The sequence below is a fragment of the Rattus rattus genome, chromosome 2 (assembly GCF_011064425.1).
Source record: "Rattus rattus isolate New Zealand chromosome 2, Rrattus_CSIRO_v1, whole genome shotgun sequence".
NCBI lineage: Eukaryota > Metazoa > Chordata > Mammalia > Rodentia > Muridae > Rattus > Rattus rattus.
This window is the reverse complement of record NC_046155.1, coordinates 29,855,579-29,871,114: the sequence shown is the minus strand read 5'-3', so window position 1 is coordinate 29,871,114 and position 15,536 is coordinate 29,855,579. Positions and strand designations below refer to the sequence as shown.

The following is a 15,536-nucleotide window of genomic DNA, read 5'->3' as shown; positions in this document are numbered from 1 at the left end:
TTCTTACATGCATTTTGAATACACTCCAAGATTATGACAGTTTATCTCCCAAGTATCTTTCATGTCTATATATGTCTTTTGTTTCTGGCTTCATCTAGTTCATTTATCCTTCACTTAAACTAAGGAGATTGTTTATTGGTTTAACAGTATCTATGCTCTACTCATTCTATTGTGATTTGCCCATTAAACTATATTGAGGGCCGAGGGTATAACTGAGCTTGTAAATTTATACTTAGCTATCTTTAGGAAAATGCTGACAGGACAGCAAACAGTTTGTGCTAATTGTGTGCAGAGAGAGCCTTTTGATCTAGAAAACATCAATATAATAAGTCAAAGACTCAGAAAATTGAGTTAGATTTAGTTAACTTATGGTTGCTAAAATAATTGTAACTGTACAAATATACCAACCACTTCATTTTATTTCTCATGGTGACCTTGAACCATTAAAGGAAGAATATATTTTGTAGACTTTATTTATTGAACAAAAAGTTATATAGTACTTTCAAACAAGGACATATCGGCACTCCTTACATAAAATCTTGAATCTGGAATTTGAGAGAGAGAGAGAGAGAGTGTTTCTCTGTCTTACAGGACAAATGCTGAGGTATCAGGCATGCACATCTTACTCAGCATAGAATATGATGTCAGCAGATAGTAGTTTGATATCTTAGTGTATTTAAAATCCTTTCATGTTTACTTTTATAAAACTTACTGTTTGGATTATAAGAAATTGTATCCTTTAATGTTCATTGTTTCACACACTTGTATGAACTAACTCATCTTTTGACTTGGAAATCACCATAAGCAATAAGCATTTTCTACATGTTTGTAAAATAGAAATTCTGATTTTATAATCTATTTTCAAACTCTCTAACAAAAAATAGCTGTGACATTTGACAGTTATCATCCTGCATTTTTATAGCTTTCTAGTCTTTTGCTAATTTCTTTTTTAAGATTTATGTATTTATTTTATGTACATGAGTGCTCTGTCTGCATGTGTACCTGCATGCCAGAAGAGGGCATCGGATCACATTATAGATGGTTGTGAGCCACCACGGGGGCTGGGATTTGAACTCAGGACCTCTCAAAAAGCAACCGAGCCATCTGAACCACTGAGCCATCTCTCTAGTCTGCCTTTTACTAATTTCCCATACAAATCTTGACATTCCAGGTCAAATACCAGAAACTTTATATGCTCCTGACTACTCACATATAAGGTGAGGGCATGTGGCCAGGTATATATTTCTTAAGTGGAACTGCTGAGTCAGGAGACTATATAATCAGGAGTTTCTGATTATTTTAGGTTCTTACTTTCAGAGGTGTGAAATACTACTAGAAGTCTAATTTTCCTGGAAAAACACATAGATATAATTTAGGTTACTTTGCGCTTTTTAAAAAAAAATTATGGGGTTGGGGATTTGGCTCAATGGTAGAGCGCTTGCCTAGGAAGTGCAAGGTCCTGGGTTCGGTCCCCAGCCCCGGAAAAGAAAAAAAAAAAAATTTATGTCTCTGATCCTATAAAGGGCTTCTGTAACTTTCCTACTAAACTTTAAGTTCCTTTTTGGTTTTAACTTTGACGTTCTGTTGTTAGCAGAGATGTTAAAAACCTAGCTGATAAGTTTGATAAGAGTGGTTAATGTTCCTAAAATATAATATATGTTACTTATTTTAAAATGCACAAGCCTTAGCTTTTCCTTAGTCATGCTTTCAGTTTGCTTCCATTGTAGCGTTTCCTTAATGGATAATCTTTAATAGAAGCTTCTGTGTTTTTACTGGATTGCAAACTTGAAAAGAGAGGTCTATATTTTTTCCTCTTTTATTTAAAATAAGCATTCATTAAAAGTTTGTAAAACTAGTGATACTTTCAAATGTGTTTTTTTTTTAGTAAAGCCATTTATCATTAGCAATGTTCTTTCTAAATTATGCATAGCTAAAATAACTACAGAATTTCTATTACTATTTCATACAGTTGCAGGTAAATGTAAGAAACAGGTCTGTAAGAAACAACATTTAAAAAATGGGAACTTATATGGGAAAAAAATAGGGTCAATTGTTTTGTTCATTTGGGTTTTTTTTTTAAATGAGTAATTATGTTCTTTATGATTCTTAGTCTTTTACTATTTCCCTAAACAGAAGGTGTAGAATTGTGAGGTAACATTCTACTACTTTCTTTCTTTGTTTGTTTCTTTGTTTCTTTCTTTCTTTGTTTCTTTCTTTCTTTCTTTCTTTCATTCATTCATTCATTCATTCATTCATTTAATGTATGAGTGCTCTGTCTGTACGTATGCCTGCAAACCAGAAGAGGGCATCAGATCCTATTTTAGATAGTTGTGAGCCACCATGTGGTTACTGAGAATTGAACTCAGGACTTCTTTAAGAGCAGTCAGTGTGCTGAACCCAGCTTTCTCTTATTTTACTAATGTGGCTGTCACTGAAGTTTTGGTGAGCTGGTTTTGAAATCTGTTTTACCAGGAAAATGTGGAAAGCTTCAGCCTACCTGCCTTTTTTTTTTTTTTTTTTTTTTTTGTTCTTCAAGATACTGTCTCAGTATGTATGTATCTTTGACTAGTTAGTAACTTACTATGTAAACCTTGACTGCACTTGCTTCTGTTTCCCCATTGCTGGGATTAAAGGTGTGAGCTACATTGTCTCAAAAGGGCAGGAGTGGAGGTTGGGAAGTGGATGGTTCCAGTGTTTAAGAGCACTGGCAGCTCTTGTTTGTAGAAGACCCAGGTTCAATTCTCAGCACCCAAATGGAGAGGCCCACAACTCTCTGTAACTTTAGTTTCAGAAAGCCAGGGCCTTCTTCACAGGCATTAGGCACATCTGAGGTTCACAAACAAAAAAGGAAAAAAACCCACATAAAACAGGAAAAAAAAAAAAAAAAAAAAAAAAAAGGGTTGGGGATTTAACTCAGTGGGAGAGTGGGTTTGGTCCCCAGCTCCGGGGAAGAAAAAAAAAAAAAAAGTTAAAAAAAATGGTAAATTACATACATTATCTCTGGAGCTCTAGATACTAAGGCTCTCCCATTCCCTATTTACCACATTGTTGAGGATCAGTTAAAAGACTCCACAGTCCTGCTTTAAATCCCAGAATGTGGTGCTCACCGGGACACAAGCAGGAAGATTTCTGCAAGGTCAAGGTTAGCCTGGAGTGTATAGAGAGCTCCAGGCAACCTGGGCTGCATAGGTGAGACCCTATCTCAAACAAAACAAAGCAAACAAACAAGCACCCATAGCAATCATGTGTTTCCATACACACAAACTCCTTCTCTACCCCTCCTTAGTAAAGACAAAGTCTTGGACTAGATTCTTGCATCCTCCCCTGAAAAAAGAGCTCTTGATAAGTAGTACTGTGAGCAGTATCCCTTAAGTAACTGCACATGGTGCATATAGAATTGTCAGCATCGTAATTCAACTGCAGAGTGGCTCTTCTAGGGACCTGACCTAACAGAATTATATCATTGCTTAATTTCCTTCCAAGAGTAACCAATTGGTGCTAACTTTAGTCTGCCAAGTAAACTCTACACTTACACTCTCTTACCCTGACCTGCTGTGGAATTCCGAAGAAGTCATCTCATCATTCTATGTGTGTGTGTACTTTAGTGTCTCCATTAGGTGAATAGTTTCAGAAATTACCATGTTGCTAACCTAATAACCAAAGGCTCCTTAACACTGATTTAGGCAAAAACAGTCCATGTTTTTTCCCATCTGAAAATTTCCTTTTTCATTCTTCTCCTAAGCACTAGTTGCTTTTCTTTCCATCTCTTCAGAAACATGTAACTTTTCTTTATCAGTACAAAGAATAATTCATTGACATATTTGTATTGCCTCTAGAATACCATGATTCTCTTTTGTTTTCTTTCTCTACTTGGGGTTCATTAATGTTATTATCACTATTATTATTAATTATTATATCTATTTTAGTATTGGTGTTCCTTCATAGGAGTTGAACATCCTGGATTCAAATAAAAAGATTTAATACTCCCAAAATCTGATAATTTGAAGGTCTGATGTAGCACCACAAATGGAAATTTTCACACCTGATGAAATGTACACTCAAAATTTAAAAAGTTTATATGGGTTGCATTCAGTGCATGGGCTCATTAAAGTAGTACATATATGCATAAAAGTACCTTCAGTCATATATGTGGAACATAAATTAATTTCATGTTTAAATTTGGATTCTATCTGCATGATACTTTAAGTATATGCAAACACTATGAAATTCCAAACTTTTTATCCCCAGCATTTCCAATAGAGATACTCAGCCTGTGAATTCATTCTTTGGGCAAAAACAAGGTATTACACATTTTGTTTTTTCTTTTTTTGGAAGATAATTTTGTAATTATATTTATGTACAGAAAACTTAAGTGTGCATTTAACCCAGTTTAGTAGCGGGTTCTTTAGCCTTTGCCTTTTCCAAGTTGGCAATTTGAGCCACAGACTTCAGACCCAGGACGTTGCCTCCCCAGTGGTGATGGATCTCGTCATATCTGTCATTATAATTGGTCCTAACAGCTTCCACCAGCTTAGCCAGAGCACCCTCGTCTTCCGAGTTAACCTGTGTGAAGGCAACAGTGGTGCACGTCTTCCTGTGGACCAGGCGCCCCAGCCTGGCCTTTCACTTGATGATGCAGTAGGGCACCCCCATCTTTCGACACAGGACAGGCAGTAAAACCACCAGCTCAATGGGGTCTACATCAGGGGCAATCACCACCAGCTGAGCCTTCTTGTTCTCCACCAAGGTGGTGACTGTATTGACCCCTGCTCGGAGGACAGTAGTCTCTCAGTTGGGACGTCCCCTTTGCCAGCAGCTTTCTTCTCAGCGCGGGCCAGCAGCCTCTGCTTTTTCTCCTGCTTTGTCTCTGGCCTGCACTTGTGGGCAAGCTTAAGCAGCTGAGTCGCTGTTTGCCTGTCCAGAGCCTGGGTGAACTGATTGATGGCAGGAGGTACTTTGATCCGCTTATAGAGGATGGCTCTTTGCCGCTGCAGCCTGATGTAGCCGGGCCATTTGACAAAGCGTGTGAGATCTCTTTGGGGCTGGATGTCCTGCCCAATGCTGAAGTTCTTTTCTCAAACAAAGGATTGACCACCTTTTTGGCCTCTTGTTTCTTGACCACGGCGGGGGCCGGGGCCACCTTCTTCCCCTTGGCCTTCTTTCCTTTGGGCATCTTGCTTGGCTGGAGGAGAGAGCTATTTTGGTTTTTTTAATTATGTTTTTCATTTATTTTTGTGTATTTTTCATTTGCATATATGTATGTACCACATACATGTACATGTACTTGGTGCCCATGGAGGCCAGAAAAGGCTGTCAGATTCCTCAGAACTGAAGTTACAGACATTTGTGAGCTGCCATGTGGGTACTGGGAACTAAACCTGTGTTAAATCTACAAAATGAGCAACTACTCTTAATTGCTAAGTCATCTTGCCAGCCTTGAATTTCTTTTAAATGTGTGATGTGTGGGATGTGAGTGAGGGAGACAGACAGAGACAGAGATGGGGAGAGGGGTGTGCACTACATATAGTGTATATATATAAAACAGAGGACAACTTAACTTACTAAGCCATGTCTCAAGTCCTTACATTTTGATTTTAAGATAGAAATTTGTCATAAATGCTGTTAAATTTGCTTGTGTGTACAGTTACATAGATTGATCTCTGGACTTAGGATTGAGAGGTTTTAATAGCCATTAATTGATTTTACAGTGAGTTCATAGTCAAAGGTTATACTGAAAAGTTGATCAAACATAGAGACAAGTAAACCACCCTTTCTACTTACCATAGTAAGTAAGCCACCTTTTTTAATGTTTGATATTCTAACAGATACAGGATCTTACAACGGCCTTTTAAGCTTAATTAAATTTTATGGGAAATGAAAATTCTATATACTTAACAGCAGAATCTTGAAGAGGAAATTCTGCTTGACCTAGTTTATAAGTCTAGAGAAACTTCATTTATTGGTAAACAAATAAAATCTATACTTAGATAAACAGGATCTTTGAATATAACCCAGCTCATCTTTAGGTTTTAAATTTTTGATTGAAGTTTCTTTTAAAGTTTGTAGATTATAAAGTCATATAGTACTGTTAAGGCATCTAGTAAAAGAAAATAGTCTCAGGCTGGAGAAGTGGCTCAGTGGTTAAGGACACTGGCTACTTGCTCTTCCAGAGGTCCTGAGTTCAGTTCCCAGCAACCACATGGTGGCTCACAACTATCTGCAGTGTGATCTGATTGATGTCCTCTTCTGGCATACAGGTATACATGTAGGCAGAGCACACATATACATAAAATAGTAAATAAATAAATAACAAGATAATTTGAGAGGGAAGGAGGGGGAAGATTGAACAGTCTCGTTACAACTTATTTTCAAGTCCCAGATTCAGAATCATCTGTTTCCTGCCCTTCTTAGTAAGCAATATACATTGACACCTGTACGGAAAAAAACAATTTAGTTCTATTGGAACTATTTCCACAGATATAAAAGTTGCATCTTCTACTTTTGTCTTGATTTTAACCTCTTCTACCTCATCTTTTTGTTTTATATGTTTTAGTTATGGTTTGGGGGTTGTACATTTGTTTTTGAGATAGGATCTCATTGAGTAACTCTGACTGTCCTGGAACTCATTAGGTAGACCAGGCTGGCTTTGAACTTTCAGAGATCCACCTGCTTTTCCTTCTCATGCCCTGCCTATATAGTTTTGTGTTAATAATTTATCCATCTTATTTTAACAACAAACTAGACATTGCTTTTTGATTAATATATTTACCCATATGATTAACAGTCTTATTTCTAATCATTCTTGTATAATTTCTTTCTATGATCATTTTTTCTTCATTAAATACTCCATTAAAGTATTTTCCTCTGTATTTGTTTCACATTTGCTGACCTTTCTTTCCTTGCTATCTCTAATTGCTGTTAATCCCGTTTAGTGGGCTTCTCTTTTTTTTTTTAATCTCAAACATTTTAATTGTTATCAATAAAAGTTCGATTTGTTTTTGGCTTTTGATTTTGGTTTTTGGCCTTAGGGTTTTGTTTCCAAGAGAGGGTTTCTTTGTGTAGCCCTGACTGTCCTGGAACTCACTCTGTAGTCTAGGCTGGCCTAGAACTCAGAGATTTGCCTGACTCTGCCTCCCAAGTGCTGGGATTAAAGGTGTGGACCACCACCACCGACATTGTTTTGTTATTTGTTTAAATACTTTCCAAGTTAAGTGAGGTTTTGTTATTACTGTTGTTTGGTTTTGTTTTCTGTGTTTGAGACCAGCTCTCACTAGATAGCCTTGGCTAACCTGGAACTCACTATCATAAACCAGAATAGATTTGAACTTGTAGCAATTCACCTGCCTCTGTCTTCAAGTGCTGGGATTACAGGCTTGTGCCACAGATACCTAGTTTAAGTGAACTACTTAGCCATGCCAAAATATAGCTTCAATAACTGTCAGTGTCTGCTAATTCTAACATCAGTATCATTTCTGGATCCATTTTGATTGATTTTTAAGATATATTTGTTAACTTTTTGAGAATTTCGTGCTATGTAGTTTATTTAACCCAACTCCTCCTCCCTTTAACTCCTCCCAAATTTACTTCTGTTAAGCTTTTCCCTCATTTTCATGTCTTCTCTCTTTTTTCAAAATAACCTAGTAAATCCAATCCGTGCTGCCCATGTATATACTGCTGGTTATGTCCACAGCCAGTGCAGCATGGCCACCCTACCAGGGACACACTCTTAAGAAAACTTCCTCCCTATGGCACCATCACTGGTCTGTAGCTTATCAGTTATGGGTAGACCTTGTGAGTCCTTTCCCTTCCGTGCTAACATGGTGACTAGCTTGATCTTGTACATGTCTTGTGCCAGCCACAGCTGCTATGAATTCATGAGTACAGCATTCCTGTCATCCTGTCCTGCCTTTCCCCTCACTCTTACTGTCACTCTTTCCATCCCCTCTTCTACAGTGGTCCCTGAGTGTTGGTGGGGTGTGATTTAGTGACCTAATTATGGTTGTGCAGTCCATTGACCACATATTCCCTGCATTTTGACTAGCTGTGAGTTTCTGTGTTTGCTATCATCCACTCACATCTCTGGTAAGGTCTGATAACAGAACTAATCTGTGGGCAGAGGGAGCGATGGATTTAGAAGGCAGTTTGATTGACTGGCCATTTAGCAGAATAAGTGTAGGTCCATTCCTGGGACCTGTGAATTCCCCAGCCATGAGTCCTTGGGCAAATTGGCAGTACCAGGCCTGCATTTTCTCCTTTGGAGCAGGCTTTAATAAACCCAACCAGAGTGGCTGTTTATCCCTATAACATTTGTATCACCATTGGACCCACGAGCATATCTAGCCATAGTGTTTATTGTTGTAGTTCACAGGTTCTCAGCTGGGGGAGACTGTAGACTTGTTTATCCAGCAGTCTACACAACACCCTCCAGGACTATGAAAGCCAGCAGGAAGGAAGCTCTGCTTGGTACCAAGTTGATTTCTCCATGTCCTATGACCTATGTGGTATCTTCACCAATAGGGCCTTACCATTAAGTTCTAATGAGCAACAAAGAGCAATGTCAATAGTGTGTATTGTTCTGAGGATCTCTGGGATACTGTCCCCTGACCGACAACTCAAAGGGGAGTATCACATATATGCGCCTGACACTGGGCTGTTTATTTGGCAATATATTGCCTTTGCCAAGAGGCAAAATTCCCTGTGTGGGGAAACTAATTAATTGCTTATAAAGTGGGTTCCATGTGACTTTTTCAAATATCCTTGGGGTTGGGGATTTAGCTCAGTGGTAGAGCGCTTGCCTAGCAAGCGCAAGGCCCTGGGTTCGGTCCCCAGCTCCGAAAAAAAGAAAAAAGAAAAAAAAAAAGATTACAGTTGCTGAAACCCAGAATTAATTCTTCCTGTCTGTTTTGGTATTTTCTGGCTGCTTTCTACAGTCCTTTTTGCTGGTCTCTTGTGATCATTGTTTCATTTGGTTCTTCCATTAGATTGATTTTTTAGTCTCTACAGATGAGAAAAAACTTGTAACCTTTGTCATCTAATTATGGTTTATTTCACTTACATAATTTTCAGTTCCATCCATATTGCTAATAACAGAAATTGATTTCTTTAATAGCTAAGCAATATGCCATGTATGTTACCACATTTTTCCTTATCTATTTATCTGTGATGGGCATCTTGGCTCATTTTATATATAGGCTAGTAATGTAATTTTTTGTGCATTTATGGTGTGTATACCTGTGTCTGTGTGTGTGTGTGTATTTGCAAGTGCATGTGTGTAAAGACCTGAATTCAGCATCAGATGCCTTTCTCTATCTCTGTTCCCTAATTTTTTTTCAGGCAGGCCTGTCATGTCATTTAACTCCTTGGATTCATCTGTCTATACTACTTTGTACCCTCATCCTCCACACAAAAGTACTGGACTCACAGTGCGTACCACTGTTCCCGGCTTTTGCATGGGTGCTAGAATCTAAACTTAAACCTCATGCTTATGCAGCAGCCACTTTACTAATATCTCCTACAGCGTCTTTATAGTGTACTCTTTGCTCTTTGTTACATGTACTAAAGCTCCATGTAACAATAACAAGCATGTAACTTCTTGATTAAATTGATTTTTTTCCTTTTTTTTTTTTTTTTTTTTTTTTTTTTCAGAGTTGGGGGCTGAACCCAGGGCCTTGCGCTTGCTTGGCAAAAGCTCTACCACTGAGCTAAATCCCCAACCCCACTTAAATTGTTTTTTATTGTCGTTTTATTATTGTCATTATTATTTACTATAAACTTTCTCTTTTTTTGAGGTAGTATTTCTCATATTTCAGGTTGGTTTCTTACCCATTATATGCCAAAAATGTCATCAGTTTATATGCAGTAATGGGGATCAAACTCAGGGCTTCTTACATACTAGACAGACACTCTATAAACTATCTCACAGCCCCATTACTATAATTTTTAAAAATGGAGTAGTGTAGTCAAAAATATAAACTGTTTTTGCTTTTATATGAAGTCATAGTATAGAAATAACTACACTCAAAATTCACTGTGTTTATTAGCTAAAGTAGGTATGCGTTGAAAGATGAAGTTTCACCCTGGAGGTGGTGATAGTGATAGTTCTCCTTTAACAAAACTGAGGGTACAGGGTTACACATTTCTCCTTAGGGGAACTGAGCATACTTTAATGGAGCATGTTTTACTGATGTGGAAATATAGAACAGATGTCTTAATGACTGAAGGTAAATGTAACTTTAAATTTCAGTGTTTTGTGCTACTGTCTTTAAGTAATAGTTGTATTCAATTTCTTTAGGCTTCGGGAGCAAGAAAGAAAAGAAGCAGAAGAAGCTTGCCAAAAGGAAGTAGAAGAGTGGGAAAGAAAGCTCCTTGCTCAGGCAGCTCCAGCCTGCATGGAGAACATGTGGGAGATTCCAGCCATTGGGCATTTCCTTTGTTTAGCCCAACAGATTCTAAACTTGCCAGAAATTGTCTTTTATGAACTGGAACGCTGTCTTCTGATGCCTCAGTGTAATGCCTTTCTATCTAAAATAATGACTTCTCTACTAAGCCCTCCCCATCGCAGGCCTACCTTACATCGAAGACCTACTCTGCCTTACAGAACTTGGGAAGCCGTGCTGAGACAGAAAGTGCAACAGTGGTACACTGCTGTGGGACAGACTGAGAATCCCGGGAACTGTGCTGAAAAACTTGGCTTATGTCCTCAATTTTTTAAGGTTCTTGGGGAAGTTAATCCATTGGAAGAAAGACCTTTTCACGAGCTACCTTTCTACCAGAAAGTATGGCTACTTAAAGGACTTTGTGACTTTGTGTATGAAACACAGAAAGAAGTTCAAGATGCTGTGCTCGGGCAGCCTATTCATGAGTGCAGGGAAGTTATCCTTGGTTATGATTATCTGGAGAATGCTTATGTACATTTTCCACAGTTTTGTGGTGCAGATGTGCGAATTTATAAACAGAGACCCTTTCAGGCCCCAGAATTTCCAGTTCCACCCATTAAAGTAAAAAGAGTACCGCGGATTAAACTGGAGAAATTCAAGTGTGACTATGTTAATACAAGTAATGGAGAACACAGATGTAATAGAGAAGGCCTGCCCTTGACTTTCAAGAAAGAACAGGAAATTGATTTTGACCCAGCCTATTGTCCTGCTAAAATGAACTTTGATAATCATGACATCACTGTTGAGGTGGAAGTAAAAGCCAACTGTGACATTAAAGTTCACAGGCCTTGTGAAATTGAAAAAACTGATTGTTGTAAAGAAAATTTGCAGAAACCCAGAAGTCCAGGAGAAGTTACTGGCTTCGGAGAGCCACTCAGTCCAGGTGAAATAAGGTTCATAGAAAATCAGGAAAAATATGGTGAAGCTTCCAAAATAAAGACAGAATCCAATCCATTGAAAGAAAATGCTCTGAAATCTTGCCAAATTCATATAAATGGAAGCCACATTGATCACCCGGACATTAACTGCCGCAAAGCTGTGAGGGATATATTGTTAGAGCACTCACTGCAGAGCCACAAGAAACTCAAGCTAACTAAAATGAGGGCTAAGAAGAAGAAAAAGAAAAAAAAGAAATTGAAAGATGTTTTGAGTGAAAATTTACAAAGAAAGCGTGAAGGTCTTCATTCTCTTCCCTTCAAGTCTTATAAACCTGAGATCCAGAGTAAATTATTGATCATCAAAAAGAAAGGAAAACACAAGAAGCACAAATCTGGTAAGCTGACTTAATGGGCAAGACTTGTATTTAAGTGCAATTCAAATTTTCTTTCAATTCTGCATCATGGGGGCTCTGATTGATAGCATGAACTGAATATGTGTACTTATCTGTGTGAGGGTCAGGCTTTATTTCACGTGATTAAAGACCCAGGACAGATGAGATTTTTATATAGTAACAAAAATAACTAGTAATACATTTGAATAACTCTCAATTTGACATATATGAATATTACATATTTTTTCCTGTAAATGAGGTCTTATCACTTACATTAAGTGATTTTTTTTTCTTCCAAGCTAAGGATAACACTGGCATAGATGCTCATTTCTTTATCTATGCTAAAGAACATTTAACATATAATTTACTTGAGTCTGAACTTATTCCCCATATCACATATTTGTTTGCCACTTTGTTTTCAGTATATATGTTCACATCTAGAAAAAAATGAGCCTGAGAATTATGTCAACGAATAAAATACTAAGTATAAAGCATATACTTATAGAAGGATTTGCGAGTGTGTCTTTTGCTCAATTTAAATACCACCCTATATATTTGCCAGCAGCCTATTTTATCAACAGAAGTTCTACGCTGGTTGATTGCTTTTGCTTTTTTTTTTTTTTTTTTTTTTTTTTTTTTAGGGATTCTGTTGCTTTTGCTTTTTCTATTATCTGTCAGAAGTTTATGTCTCATTTGCCACAGGATAGACATATGATCAATGTTAGCATTCTGTCTGAGCTCTGCTCCAGTTACCTGGCAACAGCCAGGTATGCCTGACACTATAAAAGGGGCTGCTTGCCCCCATCTCTCTCTTGCTCTCTTGCTTTTGCTCTTACCTTCCCTTCCCCTGTCTGTCCCATTCCCTTCCCTCCCCCCTTCTCTCCATGCTGGCCTCTATTCCCCTCCCCTCCCCTCCCCTTCTGCTCCTCCTCTTCTTCTTCTTCTTCTTCTTCTTCTTCTTCTTCTTCTTCTTCTTCTTCTTCTTCTTCTTCTTCTTCTTCTTCTTCTCTCTCTCTCTCTCTTTCTCTCTCTCTCTCTCTTTCTCTCTGTCTCTGTCTCTGTCTCTCTCTCCCTTCTTCCCTCCTGCCTTCCCTCTTTCTGCCTCTACTACCCTCTTGACTCCCCTCCCCATGCCCTGAATAAACTCTATTCCATACTGTCCTGTCCTGTAGCTGGTTCCTCAGGGGGAAGGGATGCCTTAGTATGGGCCTGCGGTGGCATCTCCTTCCCCCACACCTCACCACACCTCCATAAAACATATCCCCCCTCTCTTTATCTTTTTATAAACACATCAGGCAGTTTTATTACACTTTATTTAAAAAATTGCTTGATGGAGAAAAAAGTAAGAATTGTGTTCCAAAATGATTTGTGGTTCCAGCCATTGTGTAGGTCTCATTTTCATTCTTTCTCATAGCTGCATAGTTAACTAAATTAGCAGAAATTTGCTATGGAATTGCCAAACGAAGGAATGGCCTTTTAGTTATTTAAATAATTAAATAGAATGCAATATGTTCTATAAACGTGTATGTAATAAACCATTAAGAACAAGGCAGAGAGATGGTGGCAAGCAAAAGCTCTTGCCTCCAAGCACAAGCTCTTATAAACACATACATACACAACCATGAAGGGGGTTGGGGGTACACCCAGTAAATAAATAAGTTTTTAAAGAAATAATATAATATTTACTACCAAAACCAGGCCTAGCTTCTTGTACTAAAACTTCAAAAGTGGTCCATATGACCTAATTTTTTTAAAGTAACTCAGAAATAAACCTTTGGAATGAAAATTTACAAAGAATGTGTGAACGTCTTTATTCTCTTACTTTCAAGTCTTTTTTTTTTTTTTTTAATGCTAGGAGTGTTTTATTCTGCTGAAGTCCACCATGCTGGGGTCTCCCATTACCAAGATAGAGAGACCCCTTCAAGTCTTACAAAACTAGGATGTAATGGTATTACATCAGATGCTATAAGAATAAAACATTTGTTTTACATCATTTCACACCACTTATTTTGTGCATTTTTATTAGATGTTGAGGCAGCATGGCCTTTTATAGTTGAGTTTCGGTCATACTTGAGTCCAACACTTCCTTTGTCATACTTTTTAAAAGTGAGTTTCATGTTCATAGCTTTGACAAGGTTTCCTCTTACTGTGCTTTACTATAGGTTCATAATGCTTTCTGGGTAACTCCTATCATATTTATTTATTTTGAAATTTAAAAAACGTTTAGATTTTAAAGGGATATCATCGTGTATCTAGTATTAAATAACATCCCTAATAGGGCTTGTGGGTGGTTAGATCAGATGAAATGAAAATTGTTTTTAAATACTTATAATAGTTCAGGGAAGAATTTGTCAAGCATATAAATTATTATTATATTTTCAGACCCTTTTTTAAACTTAAAATTTTAGACAAATGATTTGGGGGGCCTGTATATTAGCAATTATGGAAAACTTCAAAGGAAAGAAAATAATTTTGGTTAATATAGTATTCTCTTCAAATTTGTCCGGACACATAACTTTTTCAAATAATGGATAGCTTATGTGCTTTATAGAGCATTCTTTGGGATAAGCTATGTTATCCATGACTGATTTATGAATGTGCACTTAGAGTGGACCAAACTCTACATGTGGTTATCTAGTCCACAGCATGATGATTACTCTAGGCTTTAAATTCTAGATAGTTCTAAATTTTAATTAAACTTATTGTTGTGACAGGAGATGATTTTTTTAATAGAAGGTACAAAGTCAACTCCATTTGAATGATTTGATAATTTTAGTGCACTGTGATCCAGTTTTGTAATTTTTAAAACATTTTATCTGCTTTTCAGAGTTGGGTGGTTATTTCTGTTTTCTAAATTGTGCCTTTTATCTCTTTCATTTAAGCCTAGCAACTAGGACTGACTGAGAATAGAGATATTTTTATATTGATTTTATTACCTTTTTGAAAATGTTATACATGATTATGTAGAAAATACACATCATTTCCATTCTACACATTTCCCATGTCGCCCCCCAATCCCTTTCAACTTCCTGACCTTTTCTTTAATTATTGTTACACTCATACACACACACACACACACACACACACACACACACACACACACACACACACACACACACACACACACACACACACACACACTTGCTCAGTCCATTAAGTATCTCTGAAGGCCCTGTCACTAGATGAAAAGAGTTGCAGGCAATTAACTGGTGCTAAGGAGAATCGGCCTTTTCCGGACATGAGCCTCATGCCCACCTCCACTGATAGATTATCCAGTCATAAATGACCAACTGTACACACACATGTAGCACTAAATAGAAATAATTTTTTAGAGGAAAAAATACTAAAGTTTAAAAAAAAGACAGATTCTTCTTTTTTTTTTTTTTTAAATGTGCATTGATGTTTTGCCTATATGTATGTCTGTCTGAGGTATCAAATCCCCAGGAACTGTAGTGACACAGTTGTGAGCTGCCATGTGTGTGCTGAGAATGAAATGGTGATCCTCTGGAAGAATAGCTAATGCTCTTAACTACTGAGCCATCTTTCCAGCCATGGCAAATTCTTTTTAAAGTTATTATTGTTATTAGTAGAAATGCAAAAGCAGTGCATTTTCTATCTACTATTAAGTAAAAATTAATTTTTTAAAAAAGATTCCTTATTACCTCATTCTTTTATCATTTCCTTAAGGAAACTTTCCATTATTTTCTAAGTTCTCTTTTGTATATAATTAGAACACTAGGCATTTTTTTAACAATAATTAATAGTGACAGTTGTTTCTGGAATATTTTGACGAGTATCCTCCTTTCCTGAGGACTGAAAGATTACTTCTG

The 15,536-nt window shown here is 37.3% G+C and overlaps 1 protein-coding gene across 9 annotated transcripts in view; it reads left to right on the top strand.

Moving 5' to 3' along the window:
* The window catches only part of Kiaa2026 (KIAA2026 ortholog), a 77,772-nt gene that overhangs the window by 21,509 nt on the left and 40,727 nt on the right, over positions 1 to 15,536 (top strand). For all 9 annotated transcript variants that reach the window (XR_004386812.1, XR_004386814.1, XR_004386811.1 and 6 more), the window contains exon 3: positions 10,292 to 11,709. Coding sequence is in view for 5 of the 9 variants with exons in the window: in XM_032891787.1 (XP_032747678.1) it covers positions 10,292 to 11,709 (1,418 nt within the window). In the remaining 4 variants the exon portion in view is untranslated. The remainder of the gene's footprint in view (positions 1 to 10,291; positions 11,710 to 15,536) is intronic.